Here is a 27,471-nt window from a genome sequence, read left to right as displayed (position 1 = left end):
CCAGAGCTGTGTCCCTGCCTCGGCTCCCATCCCTGCGTGCTGCAGAGCCTCTCTTGTGAAGATGCACTCTCTCAGTCCAACAGCTAGCGGGGACGGGCTGATTTTTCACCCCTTTTAAAGCAAAAGTCACATACTTGTTATTTTTTCCGCATGTCAATTGAGCTCAGATTTAATTGCTATTCTCAGCATACAGGTTGCTGCACTCTCCTCCTGCCACCACCCCCGTCTTCAGCAATGTGCTAAGGCTATAAATAATTGAAGGGCAGGATCTCGGGTTTTTGCCGATTTTTGCAATTTGTATTCACGGATGGTCAGGGTCTGTCTCAGCCCATGGAGCTGCGCGGGCCACGGCTGAGCAGCCGTCGGGGCGAGGGACAGAGGGAGAATCCCCCTGGGAGCGCAGGCGTCCGTGGCGGAGACTTGCAACCAGCCTTGACCACGTCTCGCTCGGAATAAAAGCCTCAGGGCACAAACCCAGTATGTATAAAGTTTTATTTTGTTCTCAGGAGGAAGATTCCACTGAACCATCCTTACATGACATTGGATATTTTACAGAATGTAGTATCAAAAAAGAAATATATATATATATATAAAAAAAATACCTTGCAGTTACATGATATAGCCAAGAGTACAGTTCTTAGCATGTCTGCAGGTTTGACCTTCCTTAGGCCTTCTGTTCCTCTACGTGCCCTACAAATGGCTTTTTGGACGATAGCAAAATGGCAGAGTGACGCGTTCACTGTTGAATCCTATCTTGCATGGCAAGCCAAAGGAGGAGGAGGAGGAGAGGCCCGAAGGAGGCCACAGGCACGCAGAAAGGACAGCAGGCAGTTTTTGCATGTTGCTTAGATCTATAGGAGGGCTTTACTGGCAGGAAGGAGATGATGTCCCCACTGAAGGAAGGTAAGCTCACCTGACCTTGTTCCTTGCTGGGGCTTATTTGTCTCATGGGGAGGAAGGCTGGGGAGATATGAATCCTTCTGGTGTGCTGGGTGAGTTGGGGTCAGTCTAGAATGACTTGGACACCTGCAATAGGCCAGAAGAGTCATGAGCAAACACTGGACACCATCAATAACCTGTGAGTCAGCCAAATCAATGGCCTTAAAGCAGTTAAAAGGGACTAGGTTTCTGCAAGAATGAATGCACTGCCATGCAGGACTACTGAGGCCCCTAAAGAAGAGGTGAAACCCCAAAGAAAGGCATTTTATCTTAAATGATTCTGCTGAAAATAAGTGTTGCTTAGGTACAGCAGATGTGATGCTATCTCGTGTGTTGGAAAACTTTCCTTGGGAGGTCTGCTGTGGCTGGACACCATTCGGAGATCTAGCCTGGGGAGAGGACTGGAGAGGGCTTGAGGTCAAGGAGGGATGGAGAAGTTTTGGTGGCTGGAAGTGAGAGTGACACTGAGTTCAAACCCTGCTCCCTGTCCTTGTGTCCTCTGTGGGGCACCCATCCCACATGGTGGGGTAAAGGTAGCCCATTTAGGTTGGTGTTGTCTTGTCAGCCATTAGCTTGTCAGCCATCACTGAAGTTCAGGGCTAATGTGGATGTACCCTCACATTCCCAGGGACAGGTGAACATCACCTGAGATGCCATCAGGCAGGGACATTTTTTTACAAATAGAAATTGTAGCAAACCCCCAGGCCTTTCTCACTGCTCCTTGAACAGAAACGATGGGGGACCTGTGAGGTCCAGGCCGGCCCAGCTGGGTTTCCCGTGCTGTCCGTAGCCTCTGTAGCTCCTGCAGTTGTGTGATCTGAAGGGAAGATCTGGCTGCAGAGCCACAGGGATGGGCGCAATTCTCTGCGCATGGCCCAAAGCTTTGGTGGCAGGGAAATGCTGCCTCTGTCGCCGTGCCTTTGTCCTGGCTTGGAACAGGGCTCCCCAGGAGCATGGGTGAGGTTTGGAGACAGGCAGCGCAAGCTGAGGACGCTGGCTGAGATCTCGCCCTTCGGTCCCTTCCCCCAGCTCCCTAGCAAGCATTTCCTAAGAGTGCAAGCGAAGGGACATGGGACCAAGCGAAACAAATGACGTGGAGGGCTGGCAAAGGCCTGGCGTGTGCTGAGCATTGTGGCTACTGCTTGCGAAAGACCAGAGTCTGGAGCATATTAAAAAACAACAACAAGAAAGGGAGCTGCAGCAGCAGGCTGCTTAGTCACTCATCTCTCCAGCTCCGGGTCCAGAAATGTCCATCTCTCTGAGGAGCCTGTTTTCTTCTCCACCCAGTCCACATAGTTGGAGACTTTGGTGTACACACCATACACCTGCTTGCTGCCACACTCCTCTGGGCCACCCCATGAGACCAGCCCTTGGGCCACCCATCTCCGGGTTCCTGGGTCCTGGATGACAAAGGCTCCTCCGCTGTCTCCCAAGCACGTGTCCTTCCCACCTTCATAGTAGCCGGCACAGAACATGTTCTCAGTCACGCTGTAGTTTCCTGACCGCGACTCGTAGCTGGTCTTGCACTCCGCGTGCAGCACCACCGGCAGTTTGACATACTGCAGGATGTCGGACAGTGTCCTCATGCCCGAGCTGATGATCTCATCCACTGTGATGTTGGGGTTAGAGATACCCCAGCCAGCAACCAGTCCCAGCGTGTTAGGGTGAGGCCCCTCCAGCTCGTGCTCAAACTGGGGCAGGCAGACAGGCATGACGTAGTTCCCCATGGTCACCTTCTCCTTCAGCTTCACCAGAGCGATGTCATGGTTGTAGTTCTGGATGTCAAACTCCTCATGGAGGATGATCCTCTCTACCGTCCGGTTGACGGCCTCCATCTTGTTCCTCACGTCATGAAGGGCCAGGTAGACGGTGACGTGCTCCTTGGAAACAGGGATGACAGTCTTGTCTCGCCGTTGGGAGCGGAGCACGTGGGCGGCCGTCAGCACCCAGGAGTCTGAGAGCAGAGCCCCGCTGCCAAACCATTTGTCGTTGGGCACCCGGGACATGTCCTCCACCACAATCAGGGCCTGCCAGGGGAAGAAGCCAGGCTCTGCATTTCGTCCGCCAATGATGCGCTTGATGATCCCAGGCAGAGGACGAGCCGGACGGCCGCACACTGGGGACAAAAAGGACAGGACAGTTACTCCCAGCACTTACCTAGGGAACAAATGAAAAGGGACAACCATGTAGATTATGCCGCATGGCTGGTTATCTTCAAACCAAAAGCTCACTTGAGTCTTTTTTTTTTTCAATAGAGGGCAACTCTTCTCATTTTCTCTGCAGATAAAGCTTGTCCTCCCCGACATTTTCACCTTCTCCTGGCAGGGCGTGCTTCAGAGCTGGGAGCTCCCTGCTCCTGCTGTCCTGGCTCTGTGGGAGTCCATCCTGGTTTTGGCTGTGAGCAGTCAGGGCCCAGTCAGTCCCATGAGTTTGCTCAAAAAAAGTAGCCTCCCAGCTGCCCTCTTCTTCTCCACCTTTGCTGTAGGCTGTGAAAAGATTATGTGAATGCTCTTGGCCATGAGACCATGAATTTTCAAGGCACACTTTTGTTTACCAGCCCAGATGTGTCTCAGGCCCAAAGAGTCTCCACTGAACTTGGGAAAGGTCAAGGTCTTGGTACGTGTCAAGGTAGGACTGCAGCACATGTGGCCCTGTCATGAAGGGAGCTGGAGAGCCCTTGATGAAAATGGTGGGCTGTGCCACGGGGTGGTATGTGCTGGACCTCCACTCCAGAAGGGCCGCAGGATTTACTCTGCAAGCAGCAGGCTCATCTGGTGTAACAAGTGGCTCTTGCCCACTGGGCATGTATATGGACAGTCAGAATTGTGTATAGCCCACTGTGGGGCTGTGGAGGCTTTCATCTGGGCTATCCTAAAGCTGCACCAGATCTCCTGACACTGAAGTCAGGCATGGATCCAGCAAAACATGTGAGCCAAGGTGGGACTTCAACCACTCTAAGTAGGATTAGATCTTTGTCTCGGTTTACACCCGTGTGATTTATATTCCAGATGAGAACCATGGCACTACCAGATTCCTTGGGGAAGGGGAAGTGGAGGGATCCTTCTGCTGTGTCGAAGACCTGGCAGATGCTATGATTTCTGCCAACTCTGGATCGCAGTAAAACAGGGCTGTGACTTAAAGGATGGTAGGTGGGACAAGGAGATGGCTTGAGGGACAGCCTGCACTTTGCAATTCCTCACTTTTCAGCTCAGTTTCTGGAGTGACTTGGCTGGATCCACAACATTTCAGAAGCAGAAAGGCCAAATGAGTAATCCTTCTGCCTCACCGTTCCCCGTGAGCTTGCTCAGCTCTTCCCAGATCATCCAGCCACTTGCCCGGCTCCTGCTCAATGTGCCGAGAAACCCAGGGGAACGCTAGTGGGAGGACTGGACCCTGACATCAGCCCAGCCTCACCCCTTGCTCTGAGACCCGTCACGAGGTCTGTGGTCTCATGGCCATGGCATTCGTCCTCCCGGCAGAGCTGTGACTGGAGAAGGCTCGGCTGTGGGATGTTGCCTAGCACCGTGGGCTTTAATCCCGCATTTCAAGTCCTCACCACAATTCCATCAGCCAAACCAGCATCCCTCTGCTCAGCTCCTCAACAGACCCAGAATTAATGTCCGAAAGCCCTGATGTGCGCCTGGTTTACCTCCAGGAGATTTATCCAGGTGCTGTGACATGGCATGAGGAAGAGGAGGCACTCAGCATGCTGAAAGTGGCTCTGAGAGGGTTGGACGGGGTGGAGAGGGACACTGGGGAACTTGAGCCTTGGGACAAGGGTGGCTGGTTCATGCCTGTGGCAGAGCTGTGGAGGAAGACTCCCAGGGTGGTCAATGCTCGAGGGTGCCAATGTCACTAGGAGGTTATGGGAGTCGATTTGCGCTTTCCCTTCCGCAGCTGGAAGAGTCCCAAATCACATCAGCGCAGGTGGCAGTCTCATCCCTCTGAGTCTGCAAGGGGAGCACACATCCTCCACGGAAAACGCCAGGACTCTGCCCCAGTGCTCCCTGTGCTGGGAGGGGAAGATTCAGAGCCTCACAGAAAGAGGATCTGACCCCCAGGGTGATAGGATCAGGGCTGAGAGTCAGCCTCGCAACCAGGGCAGGAGCACCAGGAGCTGCTGACGTGGATTTGCCACTAAGAAATCTGCGACTCTGGCAGAGAGGGAGCGTGGTGAGCGTCTCTGCGCCTGCTTCGCTCCCCTGCCTTTCCCAACGCTGAAAGGAATAGAAACCGTGCTCAGGCAAATAATTCCTGCGTCCCAGCCCAGCCCAGCCCAGCTGGTCTGCTGCACCGAAGCTGACGGCCGTCCCAGGGAGATGGTTTTGGAGGAAGCGCATGCAGCCAAATATTTATTCTATTAAATTACATATCAAAAACGCTGACCAGGCTGCAAATGCTCCCACTAATGGCAGAGGAAGGCGCGGAGCGGCCTGGAAGAGGAGTTTCTATTGATGGGGAGGTGGCGTGAGACACGGGGGGAAGATCTGAAGAGCAGCTGGCCAGCTGCTGCCTGCAGATCCCGATCTCAGGAGAGCGTCACCCTCTCTCTGGGATTTTCCATCTTCCTGAAGTCTCTCTGACTTCTGTCACTAATCAAGAGGTCTGGAAATGGCCCATGAAGCAAGCTATGGCCCCAAAAGATGTCCCCATATGCTCCCAGCTCAAATTAGTTCAGGCTGAAACATCAAGGAGAAATGCAGGGAGCAGCCACCGCAACAACGACAGCCACAGCCCTGGCCTCGGAGCTCTGTGGGCTGCAGGGAATCTCAGGGGGTCCTTCCTCTGGTTCTGCAGTCGCTCAGCGTGGCCAGAGAACAGACGCCCTGTAAGACCTGCCATGGGGCTGAGCCAGCTCCTGGACCCTGGGGTGGCTGGAACTGCGGCTGCTGCCCGGTGGCTGGATCGCTGCACCGCTCCGAGAGCCGTCCCTGCACATCCGACCACAACCTGCACCCGGGGCTGTGTCCAGCCCCCCCTGCCTGGCAGCCAGATCTGGCTCCATGCTCAGCTATGGCCAGCCAACATCTCAGGGACTTTTGTTTAATCCTGAGTGGGCGCCTGGCCTGAAAACTTGCTGGCTGCAAACATTTCTGCCACTGCTAAAAGTCTTGGGACTTCTCCTTCCTTGAGAAGTGGCTGGATTTTTCTGCAAGGCTCAGAGAGGTGCTAATTGCTCCTGCACGTGGACAGACTGCTAATGGGATCTGACAGCCAGTGGCGCTGAGCAGGTAATGCTCTGTCCTTGGCTGGAGCCATGTCCGGTGATGCTGGGGGCTGAATGTGGCTGGTGGGCTCTGCCCTGGGTTGCTGGTGCTGCTGGTTTCCTTGTCAGCTGGAGCTGGGAGCTCGGGGAGCCCTGATGGCTGTGACTCCACAGCTGCCCTATGCTGCTAGGGGGACATGCCCAGTGCCACCACTGCACCCTGATCATTTGGGCCAGCTGGGATAGCAGGAGGCCTCTGTCCCCATCACCCTCCTGGCCACACGTTGCAGCAGCTGGATACGTATAGCCAAGACGTATGGCATTGCCACCAGGGAGCAGGGTCCCTGCCCAGGGAAGCAGCAGGTCAGGTCTGGCATGGAGGGACGCCCCATCCCGCACATCCCTGCTCTGCACCCCTCACTGCAGGACCGGCCACCCCAGCACTAGTACCTGGTCGGCAGGACGGCAGCTTGGTCCCCAGCTCCTCGCTCCTCCATACCCCCGATGCGTCGCACGTGTAGGTAGCTGGAAGAGAGCAGAGCATTAGCTGGGCTGCAGCCATGGCATGAGGGGGTGTCTCTTGCAGCGTGATGTTGCCCAGCTGTCATGACCTTTTGAACCCTTTTCCAGAGCAGGAGGTGATCTCCCTTTTTTCGCTCTCTGTGCTCCATTCCCTGGGGGGCCCTGTCCCCAGCGGGGGACATGCCACCGTCCTCAGTTTCGTTGCCTTCTGGAGGGCTGTGTTGTGACCTCAGCCTCGGCTGGGAGCTACCGCCCCACAAATGCTGCCAGTGCCCGGTCTGCTAATGCATGCCGGCTGCTGGGACCAGATGCACGGGGCCAGCGCGTGTGTGTGGGAATATGAGCAGGGAGGCAGGAATGTGAGGAAATCCTTTGGCATTGCTTGCTGAGTGCAGGTGCAGGGTACCACGTGTGTAGGCTACATCCACCGCCTGCTGCTTGCAGAGCATCCCAAGCTCCCCCCGCTTCTGAACGCACGCACGCACGCACGCACGGCCACACACCCACCCGCACCGTGCCGTGGGGACGCGGCCCGGCCCCACCGCTCACCCGTGCTGTTGGGGGCCATGTGGTAGTAGGGGTGCTGGCAGTGGTACTGGATGGCTGCTCGGTAGGTGGTGAGATTGTTCCTGGAGGAGAAGGTGACAAAGCCATGCTCCAGCTCCGGCGGCGCTTTGCAGTCAGCAACTGAAAGCCAACACAGAAGTGAGGGTTCAGCTCTTGTTTCTTGGGGTGCCCAGCCAGCCAGCAGGCAGGCAATGCTGGGCTTTGGCATGTGATGATGGTCCTATGGGGCACAGCAAGGGCCTGTGTAGTCCTGCATCCCCTTTCTCTAGGGCACTACAGGGGGCACAGCCTGACGTGGCCTCAGGTGGCAGCAGGAGGCTGTCCCCATGAAACTCCACCATGTCCACCTTGCAAAGACAGGGCATGTGTCTGGCACCGCTGAGCACCACTGGCATGGCTCGCCCGCAGGTTGTATGGCCAACACCACTCACACTAGTGGAGATCCCCATGCTGGGAGCCCTTTCTGAGCACTTCATTAGGGCGAGATCTCTCTGCTATACCTTTAAGAAGGAAAGAAACCTGCACTGGCAGGTGAGAGCCGTTGTGAGATGCTCCCGAAGTATGGTTTGGCATCCCTTACCAATGGGCAGGAAAAAGCAGGCAGTGATTCACTAACCTACACCATGCATCAGGGGAGCTCCTCTGTGCACAAGGCTTTGCTGGGGGCATGGCCTCGTATCTCCTTTTCTGGGTCTTGCTCACCAAACAGCACTGATAAGCACTTACAGCTCAGGCTGAGCAACCCTAGGTCCTGGCCGTTCCTGCGATGGCAGGAGATGAGGGACATTGAGAGCGTAGCTTGGCTGGTCTGCAGGCAGGGGAAAGGCCAGCAGATGTGGGTGAGATCCCACCTGCTCCATCCCCCAGGACAAGGGCAGGTTTGGCTCTGCTTCACCCATCCCTGGTGTGGGCTCAGGGTCTGGTGGAAAGAGAAGGTATTCCAGGATGCCATTGCCCTTTCCCATGGCCTGTCCGTGGTCCCTTTTCTCCCCCACATCCCTCACAGTGCCCTGCTCAGCCTTTCCTCACCAGTTTGTCCCCTGGATTGGGCTTGTGCCACCCACCCTAGGAAGGACCCCAGGCTGCAAGGTGGCTCATTCACCAAAGCTAGGAGCCACTCCACAGGAGCTAGGGCTCCCCACCACGCGGGCAGTTCACAGCACACTTGGGTGATGCTGTGCAGCTCCCCCTGCACCTGCCTGGGGGATCTGCCCTAGGGCAGGGCAGGAACAATGGTCTGATCCCGATGGCTGCAGAGCTGGTTTCTGCCACATTTAAGATGTGGCGTTGAGTAGGGGATGGGTGACTTTGCAGAAAGCAGGTCCTGTGGCTCAGGGATGACATGAGCTCTGTGGGTCTCCATGTGCTCCAAGATGTGAAGGAGATGAGGACAGGAGCCCTAACTCCTCACGCAGTGATCCATGCTAACAAAGAGACAATTCACTAGAAGCAGTAGCTGGCACCAGGGATGTGTACTGAGGGTTAACTACCTGTTTGGGTGAAAAAAGCCTGGTTTATGGCAAAATGCTGCAGCTCACTATTCACCAAGGTCCCCTCCACCCCCCTGTAGGGACAGCAGGTGATGGGATGGGTGTGTGGGTGCAGTCAGCTTGGGTGGAGGCTCTGGGTACATGTGCCTTACAGAGGGGCAGAGGAGGGGACACAGACCCCTCTCACCCGCCCTGGGGGTCCCCGGCTGGCCTGAGCTTTCCTGCTCTCTTTCCACAGGCACACAGCGCTCCTGTGCCATGGTGCCAGCAATCATGGGACCTTTAAAAGACCCTGGGGGATGCTGGGGCTTGCAGGAATGAGGGAATGGATGTTGGGGGAACAGCCTGGCTTGAACATCTGCTCTGGGGTTGTTTATGGGTGCAAGGCAGAATCCACCGGTGTGCACAGCCTGTCCCTTCCCTTTGTGTCCCCACAGCCAGGGGCAGGCCTGATGCCTGGAGAATGGGCTCTTGCACAGAGGTGTTGCCCCATCAGTGTCCTGGGTCCTGCTGAAAGGGCAAGGGGAGGGAGTTTGTGCCATGGCCCTTTCCAGACTTTTGTCTTGAGAAAGGGGCCATTTAGCATCTCCATCTTTGTAGGACCAGAGGTGCACTTAGCTCCCCAACACGCACCTCCTCCTCTCCCAGCCTCTGATCCACACCCCAGCATCCTCCCAGTGAAGCCTCCAATGCCTCGGGGAGTCCAGGATGCATGCTTTGGGCTCCTGGGGACATGAATGGGGACAGACACCGGGCTCTGACCTCCTCCAGCTGGCTTCAGCCCGTTCTCACCTCTGCTGGGACAGCAGTGGGTAGCAAAGGGGAGGAGGAGGAGCATCCATCCCCCTGTGCTGGTGCCAGGGCTCGGTGCCTGCAGGAAAGGGCTGATGATGCCAACCCATCCTCCAGGCCATCTTGCCCGGAGGGTCTGAAAGGCACCAGGACTCTTGGAGAGAGGAGAGGAAGGAGTGTTTCTTATTTGCGACGCTGGGCCAGGGAGGAAGGGCAGTGGGAGGCTGAATCCAAACAAACAAACAGACAACCGGGCGGCCATGCCGTGCTCCTTGCGCAACCGCCGCCTTGGAGGGGGAGCCAAGCTGGGCCGAGGCATCCGAGTGAAGAGGGAGGGATGTGGAGGATGCGCCGGGAGCTGGCGGCAGCACGTGGTCCCTGGGCAGCGGTGCCGGGGCCGGGCAGGCACTCTTCCCATGGGGCAGCATGGCAGCCGGAAAGGGGGGCTTGACTCCAAATTTGCTTCCCCCTTCTCGAGACGGAGTTAAGAAAGCACCAGGCGCGGGAGGTTAAGAGTGCCATGCCAGTTAGACAAGCCACGGAGATGGATTTGGCCAGGGGTGAAGGGGACCTGCCCTGGGTACCGGACAGATCAGAGAGGGGCATCAAGACAGACTGCCCATCGGGGCGGCGTGGCCGGCGCCAGCCTCAGGCGGCCACTTGCTCCGAGCCGGCTCTTCCCTCTGTCTGGTTGTCGGCTCTATCTGCAACTGCACCGAAAGCAGAGGGGAAGGAGGAGAGCAGAGAGAGAGAAAGCCCAATTAGTAGATGAGCAGAGAGAGGCATGCAGGAAACCCAGCCCCCAAAACACCAGAAATCGTTAATGAGCGCCCAGCTGGCCGTGCCAGGGTGCTACGGATGCTGGCAGAGCCACGGTCATGCCAGGGACCCATCTCGCTCTGCTCGGCTGGGGCGACCTGGGGACAGTGGCTGGGAGAAGCCGTCACGGGGTTGTGTTTAGCCTCGCCAGGCCACGGAGCTGGATTTTATCCACCTTGGCTGAGAAGTTTTCTATTTTCTGCTCTGCTTTTTAAAACCATTTTTGCTTATGCCCTGCCTCTCCCAGACATCCCGGGGAGGTGGGAGGCATTTGCAGTTCGGAGGCCTGAATTGCCCATTTAGGGGCTTCTTGGCTTTCCAAAAAAAAGTCTTAGAAATTTAGTGTGGTGAGTCATATCACACAAGAAGGGACCAGTTCCAGCCTGGCTGGAACAATGCAGGTAATAATTTCAATTTCCTCCAAAAAATAATACTTTTGGGGGTTAAAAATATTTACCTATATTTTTGTTCTTTTTTTATTAGGCAAGGACAATTTTTATCTGATCTCTGCTCAAGCTGGATAAAATCTGTGGGAGACTGTGGTAGTGAGAATGGTAGGAGTGGAGGGGAGATCCTTGTTAAGGCAGAGACACCACTAACCCCACACTGTCTGGGGAGCCCTTTCAGATATGAATCTATTTAGCAGCTCTGAGAGCCTCCTGTTTTCCAATTTGAGTGAGAAAACATGAATTAAAACTCCAGAAATACTCCCCTAAGGTAAGATCCACAGTTGTTTCATTAAAAGAAAAAGGATCTGCCCAGAGGGGGAGAGCCTGCATCCCAACATCCCTTGAGAGCATCTCATCCTGCCTGTCCTGGAAGGTCTTGGGACCTTCTCTGAGCACGTTTGCTGCTTTTCTCCTCTCTGGGACAGCCTTACAGCAGACTGAGCAGCAGCGAGAGCCTCCCTGAGGCTGAGGGTGTTTGGGGGAAAGGGAAAAGATGTTGTCAGGTACATCTTCCAAGCCTGAGCTGAGAGAGGAGCTGGGTTAGATGAAAGAAGAGATGATGCAAATTGTCACCTGTCCTTTCAAATGGCATCTCCTTCCTTCTTCCTTTTTCTCCAGTTTTGAAGTTTGTAAGTATTTGGGCAACTTTTGTCTCCCCTTTCACTTAAATGAGCAGTACCCAGTTTAGGCTAGTACCTGGGACCTCTGTAATGCCCTGGGCCTTAGCAGTCTTCCCATCGGCAAGGAGATTTGGACCAGGAACCAGATTATCCCAAACTGTCCCAGATTTATCCAACGCAGCCAGCTCTCAAGAGTCAGGGTTGCTCTTTCTTTGACAGGGAGACAGCAAAGCGGCTCACAAATCAAGTTATATGAGTAATCTAAATAAAAGCACCAACCTCCTGCTTGTGGCATTTGGAGCGAGCCCCATTATGTTATCCAAGAACGAGCCAAAAGAGCTTTGCAGAGTTACGTAGCCTCTCTGGCTGGGTTTGTGTCTCTGAGTAAGGAACTCCGCTCTGGCAGGAGCAGCTCCCTTTAGCATGAAATGATTTCAGCAGGAAAAGGACGTTGGCAGGGTGGGGAAGGGTGTCCTTACTTTTGCAGATGGGGATCTTGTTACTCCAGGTCCCGTCCTTTAGACACTCGATCTGGAAGGAGTCGCTTTCCAGGTTATCCTGTGCAGAAGATGCCAGCAAAAAAGCACCATCAATGTACAAAGCAAGGAAATTCGTCTCCCCATAAAAACTCAATTTCTCAGTGATTTAGTGAAGATATAACCAGATCCCCCCGGAAGAGGACTTTTCTAGCTAAAAAATGCAATAAAATCATAATGAAAAACTTGAAGAGTTTTCTTGTTGCCAGCAACTCAGTGGTATGCTGAATGTAAAAGAACTGGAGACATCTATTCCTGTTCTAGGTGCTGGGTTGGTCAAGGAGGCAGCTCTGCATGAAGGATGAGTCTGGGAGGAGATCAGAGAAATACCCAGCTCCATGTCGGAAGTCAGACCGGGCTACTGGTTTGGAGTGAAGACAGCCACCCCATGAGTCACCCACACTCCCCGTGGTTCTCAGCTGTTTCCTGAAGAGGGCCTGCCAACATCTCAGCCCTCTTGATTTGCCGAAGCTGTCCCAAAGTCCCGGAGGACCTCCTGGTCTGTAGAGGCTGGCCTCTGCAGGGCTGCCCGGGAGGCTGAGCAAGTGCCCACCGAGGTAGGGAGCAGGCAGAGTCCTGGCAGATCCCCAGGGCTTTTGCTGACTTTTTCCTGCGCAGAGGTGCCAAGTCTGGCATCCTGCGAGCTGGCCGGCTCTGGAGGGATGATGAGAGGGTGGCTCGGGAAGCTGCCATCTCCTCTATTCCTCTGCGACTTTGGGAAGGAAAGTTGGTGGCTCTCAGAGGAGACTTTGTCCTTGCCCCTAGGAAGGGGGTAAGGATGGTGCGTGGGATGAGTTCACTCTCTCAAACAGAGGCAATGGCTTTGGGAGGAAGGATCCTCCCTTTCCTACCCAGGTGCCCAGCTCCATACCGTCACCCTGTACCTTTAGTACTTTGTATCCGGTGTTGCAGCTGATGACAACCTGGTCTTTGAAGGTGTACTTGGCTTGAGAAGGCTCAATTTTCCCATTGATTGGTGGTTGCACCAGTGGGCATGGGTTCCCTTTGAATAAAGAGCAAATGAAGAAAACCAAAACTCAGCTGAATAAATGGGAGGAAATGAAGAATCCCAGCTCTGCCACCCAGTCCCTGTAGCAGGGATCCCTGCCCTGCTCTTGCTATTAACCTACACTAACATGGCTCAGCCAGGCTCTTCTCCTAGAAGGAGTGGAAGATCCGGGTCTTTCCCCCAGTCCTGGGCTGCTCCTGGCTTTGGGCATTACAAGGCCGGGAGTTAATAACATTAGCTTTTGCAATTATCCTGCCCAAAACTGCACTGCTTTGCAGTGTGGTCTTGTTTCAGGGCCCATCTGGCAGAGGGAAAAAAAACACCCTTTGATGGAAGGGCTCCATCTTATTTTATTCCTCTCTTGTGATTTCTGGGACAGACACTTTCTGGAGACAGAATCATGGACCACCAAACTCATGGTCTCCACCTGCAGGGTTTATAAAGCCCCTCCCATTGCCCAAGCCCAGCAAACAAAGGAAAGCAGCAGGAGTTACCAATTGCTGTGTACGACAGCTTCCAGCCCCTGTTCTCTCCTGAGTTGTCACTGTGGAAGAGGATCTGCACGCTGTTGGTTTGGGTTTCAATGCGTCCTGGGGACTTTTCTCCACAGAAAGGGCCAAACTCTCTTTGGCCAGCTTTGATCTGCCAAGGGAAAGAAAAGTGGGTAGCTTGATCTACCCAGGGGAAGAAGAGTGGGTGGCTTGAGTGGGAACTTTGATCCCTGAGGATCACTTCACCCTGAGGCTCATGAAGTGGGGTCAGTGGGGCTTAAGCATCATGTGTTTAGGGGGATGTGAACTGAAGGAGGGTCACCATTGGCTGAGAAGGTCAAAATCAGACATAGTAAGAGACATGGGTTCAACTGAGCACAGGGCTCCTGCTGGCTTCATCACCCCCATTTAGAATGGGACAATCTCCAGGGCACCGGGGAAACAACAGTAGAGTGGGACAGGAGGATTGGGCAGATCTCCGCTCACCTTGATGTAGTCATAAGGACAGGTCACTTCAGGGTGGTCTTCCACGTCAAAGCTGTCCTCAAAACTCAGGGTGATGAAGAAACCCTCCTCCAGCTCGATGCGGTACAGGCAATCCGAGCTCTTGGGGTAGGGGCTGGGGAAGTCAGCGCTGGTGATCACCCCGCTCCTCTGGGTGTAGAGGTTGTCGCTGCACTCCACTGAAACACAGCCATGGCTCTCTCAGGGGCTTGCCAGCCACATCCCAGCCCTGGCCACCCCTGAATATGGGTCCATGCAAGGAGAACCTCACACAGCCAAGCTACAAATGCGCCTGTGGCATAGAGGGTCCTGGGCTGAGAGCTAATCCCAGGTAATCTACATGATGCAGACTCAGAGCAGAGACTAAACCTTTTAATTTCTCTCACTTGAGGAGGTCTATGGGGCTTATCTGAGGAGCATAACCCATGGGAGAAACGACATCTCCTTCCCACAAAAGACAACTGTGGGCCTTGGGCACCCTCCAGACCCAAGCTATTGGTTTGTAGGAGAAGAGGCATCTCGTCTCTCCTGGCAGCAAGAGAGGGCAGTTTTGCCTGTGTCTGGTTGCCTGCCCAGGGACTCCTCTGTGTGACTGTTCCCATGTCCGAGCTGTGCCTGGGCAGTACCTTTGCAGGTCCTGTTGTCGGAGTGGAGGATGTAGCCGAACCTGCAGGAGCAGTAGTACCCGCCGATGTAGTTGTGGCAGTAGTGGTCACACGCCAGCTCCTCGTCACTTTTCTCCAGGCACTCGTCCACATCTAGGATGGAGATAGCAAGGAAGGGAGGTCACCCTGCGTCACTCCTCATGGTGACACTTACTACAGCACCAAGAAATTAGTTGTCTCATATGGTAGGTCACACAAGCACCCATCAAGTACCATATGGGCCATATGTCACATAAGGACATCTCTTGCTAGGGTCCCCAAGGCTGGCCTGGGATGTGATCCTAGCCAATTTCTTCTGCTGCCCTAGCAAGCCAGTCCTGCAAGTTTAACCACTGCTTACCCACAGCCGTGTAATGGGCGTCGAAGCCGGTGAAGCGTTCCTCGTTGGAGAAGTCGGACCTGAATGTGAGCCCCATGTAGGGCCCCGGGGACAGGATCACTTGCTGGCCGGGGGCCTGCTCTGTGTCCGTCGTCTCTCTGCCGCAGAAGGTTGCCAGCTCCTGGTCCTCAGCTTCAATCTGTGAGCAGAAAGAATGGGTGAGCACTCAGCAGGGCTCGGGACTTGCCCCCTGGGCTCTGCTGAGCACTAGGATAGTGCAGGAGTTTAACATGTCCCTGGGGTGCTCCCCAGTGCTGGTCACCTCTGAATTTTCTCTGTATGGGGCTGTGAGTGTCTGCAAGCTTGGGGAGCCCACGGTGCTTTTCTGGGGGAGGTCAGGCTGGGCTTGGAGTCATGTTCTGCACGTTCTGACAACTCAGGTCTCTGCCCAGCCCAGCCTGTCCCCTGCCAGAGCTCAGCAGTGTCTCCATGGGGCAGGCTGCCTGTCTGGCAGCCTTTGATGGCGACAGCCCAAGGATGCAGCTCTGCACCCCTGGGTACCCCGTCCTGCTCAGCCCTGTGCTGCCTTGGCCCTAAAGATCAATTTCCAGCCATTCCTGCTGCATTCACCTCACCTTCTGAAGCCAAAGTGTGATGCCGGGGATGCTCAGAGCATGTCAGGTCTGACTCCCACTGCTCCGGCTCTCTGAGATGCCATTAATGCAGTAAAGCAACTAAATGTTTTCTACAGAATGAACACAGGGACTCAGGTCTGCCTGCCCCTGCCTGTGGTCACCCTCTGAAGGAGATGCTGAGAGTAGGCAGCATCCTGGATGTAGGGAGGAGCTGGGGGGTGTGAGGGGAGGATGCAGGGAGGGAGCCTGTTTGGGAGGCGGGGTGAGGACGTGGGCAGGTGACAGGCGGATGAGAGGGTGTGAAAATCAGCCGCAGGCCATGTTGCACCTACTCTGAGCTGTTGGTACCTGAGATGCTTCCCCTCACCTCCTCCCTCAGCCCAAATGCTGATCCGGGCAGCAGCATCTGTGTGAGGGCCGTGCTGCTGGGAGGGCACTGTGACCCCAGAGGAGCCCCTGCCCATCGGTTTTCCATCAGCTCAAAGCAGCAGCTGTAATTTGGATGGCGTTTCTGTCCCCTGGGCTGTCTTGGACAATCTCAGTCCTGTCCCTGCCACCCAGGGTCCCTGTCTGGTTCCAAACCTGCACCACCAGGCACTGTTTGGGCTCCAGAGCTACAGGAGGGGACCAAGGGGCCAATGTGCCCTGTTGCCATGTCAGCATGCTCACTAGCCTCTGTGTGCATCCCTTTAAAGCACAGCCATGCCTGTGCCTTCAAGCACTGTAATGCCTATGAAAAACCCGCTGCTTTTCCCTAGAAACCCCCTCCCTTCCTTTTCCCTCCACATTTTCCCCAGGACTATTTCAGCATCGACCCCATCGCCTTCTCCTGCAAATCCCACCCCCAGCCCCTGCCTGGACCCCAACCTCTCCCAGCTCGTTCCCAGCACCCTGCCTTGCTTTCCCCCAGGAGATTTGAATATGAATAACCCCTCGGCTTGAGGAATGCATGAACATCACCAAGCCAGCTCCCGCCACTCCTGCTCATGCCAAGCCAACGCTATTGAGGCTGTGATGAAGCGTGCAGCTCCCCAGCCCATCCCAGGGGAAAGCAGCCGCCTGCTCGGGGACCTACGGGGTCCCAGAGGTGTCACAATGCCACCTCCGGCTTGCGAGGCGAGACCCTCCTCCGGCTGCATGCCCGTCTCCTGGAGACCCTCGGTATGCGCCGACTGGGGAGAGTCTGGGGCTGAAAGGGAAATTTCCCAGGGCTGAACAAGCAGGCGGAAACTCGCTCACACCAGGGAAAGCCAACGTGGAAATGGCAACTCAGCATGCCTTGACATTGCCTCCAGATATTTTCCATCCTCTCATACGAGCTGGAGCTGGCCAGAAAAGAGAGAGACTTTCCGATGATAAATTTTGAGAATTTGGAGAAAAAACACGCACCCCACATTGGGACAGAAACCCAATTGAATTTTTTTTCTTTTCGTGAAACAGTGTTCTGAAAAAAAAAAAAAAAGGAAAACAAGTAATTTGGGATCCATCTGGTTTCAATTCCTTTGAAATATACTGTGGTACTTTAGAATCCCTTTTAAATCTGAAAGAAAGATTGTTTTGAAATGAAATAGTGTTTCAGACTGAAAAATGGGAGCATCATCACCAAAATTGAAGGAAAATGGCATTTCAGCCCTGACATGCAGTCTTGGCTGCGTGAGCACGCGGCACACAGCCTTTTCTGCAAAAACGGCTTTTTCTTAAGGAAAGCTGTGGTAAGGAGCAATTTCCAGCCAGCTCCTTTGTGTGGGGCTGGTGGCTGTCGCCTCTGCAGGGATACACAAGCCACCGTGCAAGCTCCCATCCCTCTCTTCCAGCCCCAGCCGGTGTGGGACCTGCAGCACAGCATCACCGATGCGTGAGAAAACCTCCCTGGTGCCCTGTGTCTTGTCCCGAGGATGCTCCCAGTATGGGGCCAGCCCCAACGCCACCCCCAGCATCCCTGGATACAGCCCTGGAGTGGCAGGATGAGGCCTGAGAGACCCTCGCTCTCCTCACCAAAGGTATCCACAGCCCCTTATCTGTGACGGGTCCCATGCCCCAAGACACAGGGAGCAGAGACAGCCCTCCAGCAGTAAACTAAACAGAGAGGTCATCATCCCTGGTTAATATTTGCTGCTTCTGCTGAGGACTGTATACTTTTTCATAGATCATTTACATCCAGCGAGCAGGCTGGTAATTAAATCCTGGTTGTTTGTTTGGAGTTTCTCCCTCTCGGGTCACGATGTCGACGTTTTCACTAGAGAAGATGTGTCCCTGAGGGAAATATCAATTGCCGCAGAGAAATTCCCTATAAAAATACGCTGAAAGAATCCTCCTTTGAAAAATAAAATATAGCGACACTCTCGTGCCTTAAATTTGCCCTTGCCGCTGCCTCCTGCTGTCTTCCCTGTTTCTGCTTTGCCTCCTCATTCCCTCGTTAAGATTTCTGCCCCTCTGGGTGGAAGCAGATGGGGGTCCCTCCCTGGCTGTTGCATTTTTGGCTCGGGCTGTGCCTAAGAAAAGTGGTGACCCAAGCTGTGTGGCCCTCCTCTGTCCCAAACTAATTTCCCCCTTCGGAGCAAGAGGTAGGAGCTGGGGTGCCCTGTCTGGGCAGCAAATGCTGCCACATGGCACGGAATGCTGGGGATGCTGGAGTAGCTATGCTCCGGAGATGCCTCCTGCAGCGGGTGGGTTAACGAAACACCACAAAGACCAAGGGGAATTTGGCCCGGCCGTTCAGTGTCTGCCGCTGGAGAGGAGCAGGCAGCCGGCAATACGGAAACGCAGCCGCCATCCCCCCCCCCCCTTCCAGCCCTCCAGGAATGCACTAATTGGACTGATGAAGGCCAAACATACCGCTTGTAATATATATAAATGGCTCATTAGGCAGAGGAATCGCAGTGCTGGGCTGAAGACACTGGGAACATGACATGGGGAGGAGACACTCAGAGGCAGCGAAGGGCACGGAACAGCCCCTGCCGAGCTGCCTTGCAGTTAGAGTGCACGCAAGAAGGCAACACCCAGATGAAGGTTTTTTTTTTTTCAAAACGACTGCTGCCGCTGCTGCTGCTGACTGTTGGAAATAAGGCAGGGATGGGACAGCCCCAGCAGGAGCCTCCATCTAGGTCTCCTGGAGATCCTCTCCCCAACATGCATGCGTCCTCTCCCCGATATATGTGAAGGGACTTTTCCTGGGCAAATGTGCACTTGAATTTTCACGGGAACATCCATGGCAGCCGTGCCGTGGGGGAAAGGGGAGAGTGGCTGGTTTCCCCGGCTGTGGACTTGGCTTGGCATCTGCAGGCTGTCCCCCCCCTGCAGGTTGCTGTGCCCTCATGTCCTGTTTCTGGGCCAGGTCTATTTCCTGGGGGGGGTGGGGGTGCAAGGAGAGCCCAGATGGGATGCAGGGGTGCTGATGGAGCTGCTGGCTCGCTCTCATGCCTGATCCTCCTCCTTCCCCTGCCTGGGGGGTGACTTGGTCCCCGGTGGTGCAGGGGGTGGCTGGTGCCACCAGACTCCTCTGCGCAGAGCCAGCGGCATGGGAAAGGGGTGCAGCAAAGCCCTGGGCCCTCCCCTCCTCCCAGCTGCATCCTGGGATTTGAAGTGCTCCTCTTGGGAGCCCACACCCCCTGGGCATGGATTACCACCTGGCTGAGGCCGGTCAACAGCACTGAAAGAGGATGCTCTTCTCCTGACCCCTCCGTTCACGCCAAGCCGCAATTTGTGCTTTTCCCCCCTTCTTTGAGCAGAGGGAGGTGCAAATGGGTCCTGCGCACCCTTCTCACAACCCCAGGCTGGGCAGGCACTGTCCTGAACGCAGCATCGAGCTCTCTCCCTGGCCCTGCATGGCCCCTGCCAGCGCGGTGCCAAGCACTGAGGGTGTCCCTGGGCACGGTGCCACCGAGCGCTCTGCCCGGCGCAGCACACAGCCCTGGCCCATGCGAACTGCCCGCGGCAGGGCATGGCACACTGCGAGCCCGGACTTCGCCTGCAAAGCCAATTTGCTACAAGCCCTAAATGCCACACCAAACCTCAGGAGAATGCGGCTCCATCGAATCACAGATTTTTCATAATCCCCCTCCCCAAGGGCCGCTTTCCAGGGCTGACACTCTGCCTACAGCCCTGCCTCCATAGCTTGGCCCATACCCCTGTTTTCCCTTCACCGGTTCCTCACCGGGGCCAGCAAAAGCTGTCTCCTGCGCTCAGTTGGGCCCCTGGCCACCCTCGAGCAGATTTATTTGGAGCCACTGGTTTTGCTTGGGATGCTTGCCCAGCTCCTGGGCACCCACGCAAGGGGTTAGTAGGAACCTTGCCTGGGTGAGCACCTGGTGGCATGGATCCTCCCTGGGAACACGGGTGTGAACAGCAGCTGCAGAAAAGTGTCCCAAGTGCCACACATGGGCAGGAGTCTGAATACAACATGAAGAGATGCATCCAAGGGAGTCTTGGGTTGTGTCAGGGGAGACGGCACCCATTGGGCCCACAAAGTCTCATGGACGCCTCTGCTTCCCTGTCCCCATGCACTATTGGAAGAACCCATCACAGACAGTCCCTGGGCTTGAAGGAGCAAACGGAAAGCCCTTTCAGCAGATGTGGCATGTGCTGAAACCTGCCAGGTCTCAAGCGTGTGCCACCCTCAGTTGGGACGCAGTGGTAGGGATTGGGGTGAACAGATGTAACCCTACGAGGCTCCACACAAGGACTTGCCACGGGCTGGCCAGGCGGAAATCCTCTCACCACAGGCCCCATCTTCACTTCAATCAAGAAGCTGGTCCCAAGCTGGCTGCCAAGCCCTCAGGGACCGATTTCATTCCAGGGCTTGACTGAGTGACGTGCAAAACCTCATGGACAGGACCCCAGGCTCAGATTTCCCTAATAAGCTTGGGGATTTACTCTTGAAGGCCCCTCAGAAGTCAGGATTTCATCTCCCATCTCTGGCCCTCCACTGGGATTTCATCTCCCATCTCCCCACCTCTGCCACAGCACTCTTCAGTGACACTGGTCAAGTCACTTAACCTGATTTCCCTGTCATGGCGGTGGCTTTTGGGGTGCCCCAGGCCAGTGCCAGAGACTTGTGTGAAAAAGTGCTCAGTGCTGGGTGACCCCAGAAAGGAGCTGGGCAAACCACACTGAGACCTCCGACACCAATGAGGAACCCCCAGATCAGCTCCCTGGGACCAGTGATGGGCCAGGCAGAGCCTGCCGAGGAGCATGGTGGAGGGCGGGAGCTGAAAGCCCAGCGTGGATGGCTGCTCCTTCCCCGTCCCCTGGATGTGGCTGAGGGCGGCCATCCAAAACCTGGGGAGACGCTGTCTCCAATGTGCCGGGGTCCAGAGCTCGGCTTCCCGAGGCAGCACGGAGCTTCTTTGGGTGGGTATTTTGGGGGTGGCCGTTCCTCCCGTTCCTCCTGGCTCACTTCCTTACTGAAGTACCACTCCCCTTCTCTGCTATCCCCGTTTGCACAAAGAAGCCTCCTGGCGTGTGAGCATTTCTTTGGGAGCCATGTTCTTTTTATATATATACACACACACGCGCGCATATATATGTGTATATATATATAAATAAACAGCTATTGTTTTAATTAGCCATTGTTTCAGAGCTCTGGAAACTGTTCCCTTCTGAAGACCACCCCAAAGTCAGAGATCCGCCTGGGTTTTGCAGCTCAGCTCACCCTGAACTTGCCACTTCAGGATGACTTTCTACACTGCTCAAGGTCTCGGGAGCGTAGGCAGCCAAGGAGGTGAGGAAAGCAATGGCCAGGGCATGGTGGCTTTCTGCCTCTCCTGAGCTGGGTCCCCACCTTGCATCGGGGTTCTTCAGCCCCCATTTTGACCTCTTTCTTATGGCAGTCAAGATGATGAAGACCCTGATGGAGAGTCTGGTCAGACTCCATAACAAGCAAGAACATGTTTCTTCACACACACACAGAGGCGTATAATCATGTATTTAACCTGTGCAACTCTCTGCCACAGGACGCTGCAGAGATTAAAGTCACCCGTGAGTTCAGAACACAAAGTTCATGGAGGGGGAACCCACTGAGCACCATCAAACACAGAGATACCACCTGTGGCCTTCTGAGCCTCTTCACTGGGACTGGCAGAGTGTGACAGAGAAGCACCTATATGCGTTGGGTCTATAATGATATTCTATAGCCATGCACTGTTGGCCACTGTCAAAGAATGGGATGATGCTTTTTTTACATCTTGCACTGATGCAGACAGAGGCTGGACTCACAGACCCAAGGAGAAAAATAGCCACGGAGTCATTTGCTGCTCTCCTTAATGTTTTCTAAAGCTGGTGGTTTAGCAGCATGAAGATCGCACCCCTACCCTAGCAGAGTAGCCTACGGATCTCCCGTAATCCATCCATTTTCGGCACTTCTCAAATGTAATTCCATCGTGGAGGCTCCGCAAGCTGAGTTACAGCCCCAGGCAAATTTATACAGCTGAGATTTAAATCCCTGTGAAAAGTGCCGCCTTCTTATGGAAATCCAGCGGCAGGGAGAGCTATGGTGCCAAGTTGGCACCATGGCCAAGTAACAGGGAGCCTTATGAAAAAGGAAAAATGAGCAGGGGGTGAAGGGTGGGAGGAGGGGTAAAGCTTGGAATGGGGAAAGTTTCCAAGAAATCCGCTCCTTGAGCTTATTGGGTTTTTAAAGCAATATATCTCTATATATGTCCCTGGCCCTCGTGCTTGGAGAAAATCCAGGAGAAGCAGAAAGAACTAATCAAGCCTCAATGAGAGCTGTTAGTAGCAGAATGAGTGCCAGCACGAAGGGGAAATTAAAGCAGCGAACAACAGTTCCTAGAGGAAAAAAAAAAACACAAACGTTTGCTTTGTTTTCTTAGGGCAAGAATAAAATAATAATTTCAACTAGCTGGCAACTAGCACCAGGGCTGAGTTTTGCCGTTCCAGACCTGGGTGCAACTTCCACCTGCCTCTGTGCGAAGGGGCAAGGCGAGGCTTGTGCCAGGCGATGGGGGAAGGCATGTTCAGCCAGGCAAACCTAGAAAGCACCTGCTGGTCTGCTAGAAAGCACCAAACCTGACCAAGTTCAAAGATGTGGAGAAGGCAGCTTGTCCTGGATGCGGAGGAGAGCTCTGCTTGGAGACACCTGTGGTGCAAGAGGCAAGGATGCTCTGTGGCACAGCAGTGTGTGGCCCACCATGGTTTCTGATGGGTTCCTGCCCAGCAATGAAGCAAACTGAAATCTGGTGTGGGTTTGGCCATGATATCTCCCTGAGAACCTCCATAGCTTGGTTGGGCTGCAGCTATTTGCCTTTGGGTCTGTGCCCTGTGGTTTGTGGGACCCCAAGCTCACAGACCCCAACTTGTGGGACCCCAAGCTCACAGACCCCAACTTGTGGGACACCAAGCTCACAGACCCCAACTTGCAGCCTCAAGCTCACGTCGAACCTTTCCCTTTTGCTTCCCTGGGGGCTGGACAGGGTGTCCTAAGAGCCTGCAAGCTGCGGCCAGGCATCCAGGCTGGCTGCAAGGTGCACCCACAGCCATGGCCTGGCAAAGCGTGCCCAGCTCAGGGGTCCTCCTTGCACAACAGAGTGGCACAGGCTCGGGGTTTAGCCACCGGGGCTTCATCAGCCCGTAGGTGTGTAAATCCCATTGGGTCCAATGAGAATAAGGTGCCCAAATACTTTCAGAAATCTGGTCCTCCGTGGGTAAGCTCTGAATGTGGTGTCCACTCACCGTTAGTCCAACGGATGTTGTCAGTTCACCTGTGCTCTCCCCATTGTCCGCTGGACTGACAACTCCTGTGCCGAATAAGTGGGGAAAACCACCTTGTTCCCAGCTTTTCCAGCACTACCCTCTCTCAGCTGGCCAGACAGGTCTGCTGTCTACCCCACCATCTGCCCCATCATATGACAGCTCACCTTCACATAGTCGTATTCACAGAGGTAGGATGACTCCAAGTCAAAATGCATGAAGTACAGCTTGATTTTAAATCCGTCAGGCACAGAGATGTTCCACGTGACTTCTGAGTCACTGGGATAGGAATCAGGGAAGTTGGGAGACTGAATCTCTCCAAACATGTCCGTCAGCTCGATGGCATCCACTGTGCAGAGCAGCAAGGCACAGAAGGACCAGGTCAGGGGGTACCTGGAAAACACACGTGTGGAGATGAAATGAAACTCTGGCAATGGCAAAACCTGTTGAGGGCTCAGTCTCTTTCCCCTGGTGGGTCGTGTAAGGTCACACACTTGAAACGGCTGGGAGAGGAGATGCAGAGCCATGTCACCATAAGCAAACTCCCCGCCAAGCCACAGGGAGGTGGAGGTGAGGGTGGGAGCTGCACGTGGCTCTCAGGAGGAGAAAGCCCCTTTGAAAGGTGGGTGGCACAGGCACCACGCATGATACAAAGGCACCTCCACAGCTCCCAGCCAGCTCCGGGCAGCATCAGGAGCTCGGTCTTTCTCACACTTCTCTAAGCAGCAGCTGCTGGCAATGCGTCCTTTAACTAATGGGGCTCTGATGGGCAGATCTTCCTTTAATGGAAGAATAAACATAAGGAGGCTTAATAAAATAATGACGCTTTCTAAATCGGTTTAATGAAAGCATCATGGCAATAACTGCTAAGTATCATTATCATTATTATTATTATTGCTTAGCCTCATCCTGCCAAGCTGGGATCGTTGACTCTCAATAAACAGCACATCTCCTTGCAACTGGGCAAGGATGGTCCAGGGCCCCAGCAGTGTAACCCAGCATGTTAGTCTCCTCTCTTCTCTTCTCTTCTCTTCTCTTCTCTTCTCTTCTCTTCTCTTCTCTTCTCTTCTCTTCTCTTCTCTTCTCTTCTCTTCTCTTCTCTCTTCTCTTCTCTTCTCTTCTCTTCTCTTCTCTTCTCTTCTCTTCTCTTCTCTTCTCTTCTCTTCTCTTCTCTTCTCTTCTCTTCTCTCTTTTCCTTTCTTTTTCTTTTTCCTTTTCCTCTTTTCTTTTCTTGTCCTTTCCTTTCCTTTCCTTTCCTTTCCTTTCCTTTCCTTTCCTTTCCTTTCCTTTCCTTTCCTTTCCTTTCCTTTCCTTTCCTTTCCTTTCCTTTCCTTTCCTTTCCTTTCCTTTCCTTTCCTTTCCTTTCCTTTCCTTTCCTTTCCTTTCCTTTCCTTTCCTTTCTTTTCTTTTCTTTCTTCTTTTTCTCTTCAATTCTTAGGGTACCACTCACCCCAGCTGGAGAAGCGCACAGAGGCTGAGATCCTTAGAGATCTTTCGTCATCAAACTTAGCTTTTAAAAAACCTCAGCCTGAAGAGTTTGTCCCAATTTGTTACCAACTTGTTTGCCCCAGAGGAGGGCAGAAAGGAGAGGTAAATCAGTGTCAGCCCACCTGACCTCACACCAGCCTCGAGCTCCATTTGAGCATGAAAGTGAGCATGCACTGAGTATTTCTCTGTGCCAGGGGAGAACACCGCCTGTGCTGGAGGTGCAAACACAAAAGCTTGTGCCCAGAAAGAGGAGCAGACCAAAGGCTCTTCACACCCCGTGAAACGCACAAAGGAAAAGAAACAGGCAGGAAATTAGAGCCATTAGAGATGAAAATTTCCGCTTTCTAAAATAGGTACTGAGGCCTGGCAAAGGCTTGTAGGTGTGTATTACAGGCGCTGGAACTACTCACACGTACACCCGGTTTCAAAATCAGGGCTTGATTTAGGTATGCTGGTGAGGAAATTGAAGCTATATAAGTGGACTTTTTTTTAACCTGTCTGTGTTCTTTCAAAACCAGGGCAGTAGATTTCTGGGGCTCATTTGTGTAGTGCCATCACTTCTCCCAGCTCTTCATTACAAAGCAAAGTTAATGGGTACTGAGAAACTTGCATCTATTTTTCTTTCAGAGTGAGGTTGAACATGCCTTTTTCTGACAGCTTGTCTGAAACCACAAAAATGTGTGAAGGGAAAATCTGTTTCTCCTCTGGTCAGAGTACATGCACGGGGACTAGAAGCTCAGCTGGTGTAAACGGGCATCACCTCCTCGACTTGAACGGGCCGTTTGCCGGCGCAACTCTCTGCTCTCCCTTTAAACAGGGGAGGCAAAACAACACCAAACTTCTTCCCTCTGCCAGGAAAGTCTTAACCTCATGTAAAAGTGATAAACGACCGTGGTGCGCACAGAAACCTGAAGCCCGTGCAGCACATCCAGCCTCGCTCGCACCTTTCGCCCGTGGACCACGGTGGAGCGGTACGCCCGGGCTGCGTGCCCATCACCCGAGGCTCCCTTCGTGCTCCGCCGGGATGCCGGCACGCAAGCCGGGCTGCAGCACGAAGGCAAGGCATGAGCAACGCCTCGTTCGCTCGCGGATGGGGAAACCGAAGCCACGGTCATCAGAGGGAATCCTTCCCCAGCGGGATGGCCCCCCTGCCACGCCGTGTCCCGAGACCCCAGCGTGCGGGACCCCCGGCGTCAGCCCGTGGCGGAGGTACTCACCTCATTTTGCTGCCGGGAGGGTTTGCCAGTGGGTTTGGTGTGGAGGATTGCCGGCTGGTTTGCGAGGGACGCCTCTGCCTCCTTCCAAACGCTCCGCTGTCCGCCTTATCTCTGGTCCGGAGATTTGTGAGCGTGTGTGCGCCTATGTGCGTGTGTGTGTCTGTGTGTGTGCGCGCGTCTGGAGTTGTCTGGCATTTTCCATGCAGGTCACGCCTTCCCCTGCCTGCAACCGTTCCCCACATCCCCGCAGGCAGGCAGGGAGACCTGCCTGCATTGGAAACGTCCCCCCCCGCCGCCCGCCCGCCCGCCGCTCCCTCCTCTCCCGCGCCGAGCTGCCCCTGCGCTCCAGCACAAGCCGCGGCATTCAGCGAAGTTTTTGTCTTCCCTAATCTCCAGAGTTTTGTGTGTGTGTGTGTGTGTGCGCGCCCATGCACATTGTGTTTTCTCTCTTTTTTTTTTTTTTCTTTTTTTTTCCCCCTTACAGCCTGCTTTGCCAGATGGCTAAAATTTGCCTCTCAATAGGGTCGGAGGCTCCAGCAGAAACAGACGTCAAGAACGCGTGAAAAAAACCCAAAACCAACCCTAAAAACCTGTGCGGGGATAAATAGCTTTAGTGGTGGTGCTGCAGCTGGGACCGGTGCTTGGGACTTGCTTTCGGCTTCTCTGCTCAGTCCTGCGCAGCGTTTGGGACGGGAATCTAGTTTCCAAGAAACTTTTGAGTTGTGACAAGCCGAATAAAATCAAGACCTAGTCTGCAGCCTCCTGCAGAACTGAGGAAACGCTGTGTTCAGCATTTTTTCCAAGGGCAAAAGAGCAGCTTTAGATGCGGACTCTGCTCAGGATGGAGGACTTTAAACACTAAAGTTGCACGTTTTGATCCTGACTTCCTCCTGTTGAGGAAACAGGTAAACCCATGAACACTCCCCACTAAGCCACGGGAGATTCATTTCCCCTCCCTGTGCCAGGCACAAACCAACCCCAAACCCTCTTGTCTACAAACTAAGCGGGAAGAAGATCTATTTGGGCTGTGAACAAGGGAATAGCCTGTAGGAAGTCAAAGGATGCAAGTGACTCCCTCATCCAGAAATGACACCCTCGGAGACATGAAGAGCAAAACTTTAATAGCTGTTTACCAACTTCAGCTTGAGCTGGTTAATGTAAACCCCGCCAGACGTCCACTGGCAGGCACGGATACATACGCGGCATGTTAAAAGGCACACACAAAGAAGAGCCGGGAAGAGGCAGGGAAACAGGGATGTGTTGGCACCACTCCTGGAGCAGCAGCTCCCGGCCCTCCCCGGACTCCCCAGCTCGCTGATGTCAGGCTGCGGCGCCGCCGTTAAAGGGGCGACGTTAACTCCAGCCTCTGCGGCGGCTGCTGCGCCTCCAGCCATCCCGGAGAAGCTGGGAGTGAAGGGAATAAAGTGAAGAAAAGAGGGCTTTCCTCTTTTTCCGTTTCGTGCCTTTGTGCTCTGGGGGGTGTCAGTTCCTCAGCTTCC

At 54.3% G+C, this 27,471-nt stretch overlaps 1 protein-coding gene across 3 annotated transcripts; it reads right to left on the bottom strand.

The window, feature by feature from the left end:
- Positions 1 to 477: 477 nt before the first annotated feature.
- Positions 478 to 26,625, bottom strand: MASP1 (MBL associated serine protease 1). Of its 3 annotated transcripts, none has more exons than XM_074592650.1 (11): positions 25,973 to 26,625; positions 23,435 to 23,660; positions 14,950 to 15,127; positions 14,571 to 14,702; positions 13,927 to 14,123; positions 13,444 to 13,591; positions 12,825 to 12,943; positions 11,884 to 11,962; positions 7,217 to 7,354; positions 6,596 to 6,670; positions 478 to 3,055 (listed from the first exon to the last, which is right to left on the bottom strand). In XM_074592650.1, exons 1-11 carry the CDS (start codon positions 26,212 to 26,214, stop codon positions 2,160 to 2,162), a joined length of 2,430 nt encoding a protein of 809 aa, XP_074448751.1. In that variant the 5' UTR covers positions 26,215 to 26,625; the 3' UTR covers positions 478 to 2,159. The 3 variants fall into 3 exon arrangements, with proteins under 3 accessions (XP_074448751.1, XP_074448752.1, XP_074448753.1); XM_074592651.1 differs by having other exon boundaries at positions 478 to 1,026; XM_074592652.1 differs by lacking the exons at positions 478 to 3,055; positions 6,596 to 6,670; positions 7,217 to 7,354 and adding an exon at positions 9,677 to 10,226.
- Positions 26,626 to 27,471: the final 846 nt, after the last annotated feature.

Source organism: Larus michahellis, chromosome 6 (assembly GCF_964199755.1).
Source record: "Larus michahellis chromosome 6, bLarMic1.1, whole genome shotgun sequence".
Classification (NCBI taxonomy): domain Eukaryota; kingdom Metazoa; phylum Chordata; class Aves; order Charadriiformes; family Laridae; genus Larus; species Larus michahellis.
The sequence above is the reverse complement of the archived record's forward strand: the minus strand, read 5'-3'. Positions and strand labels throughout refer to the sequence as shown.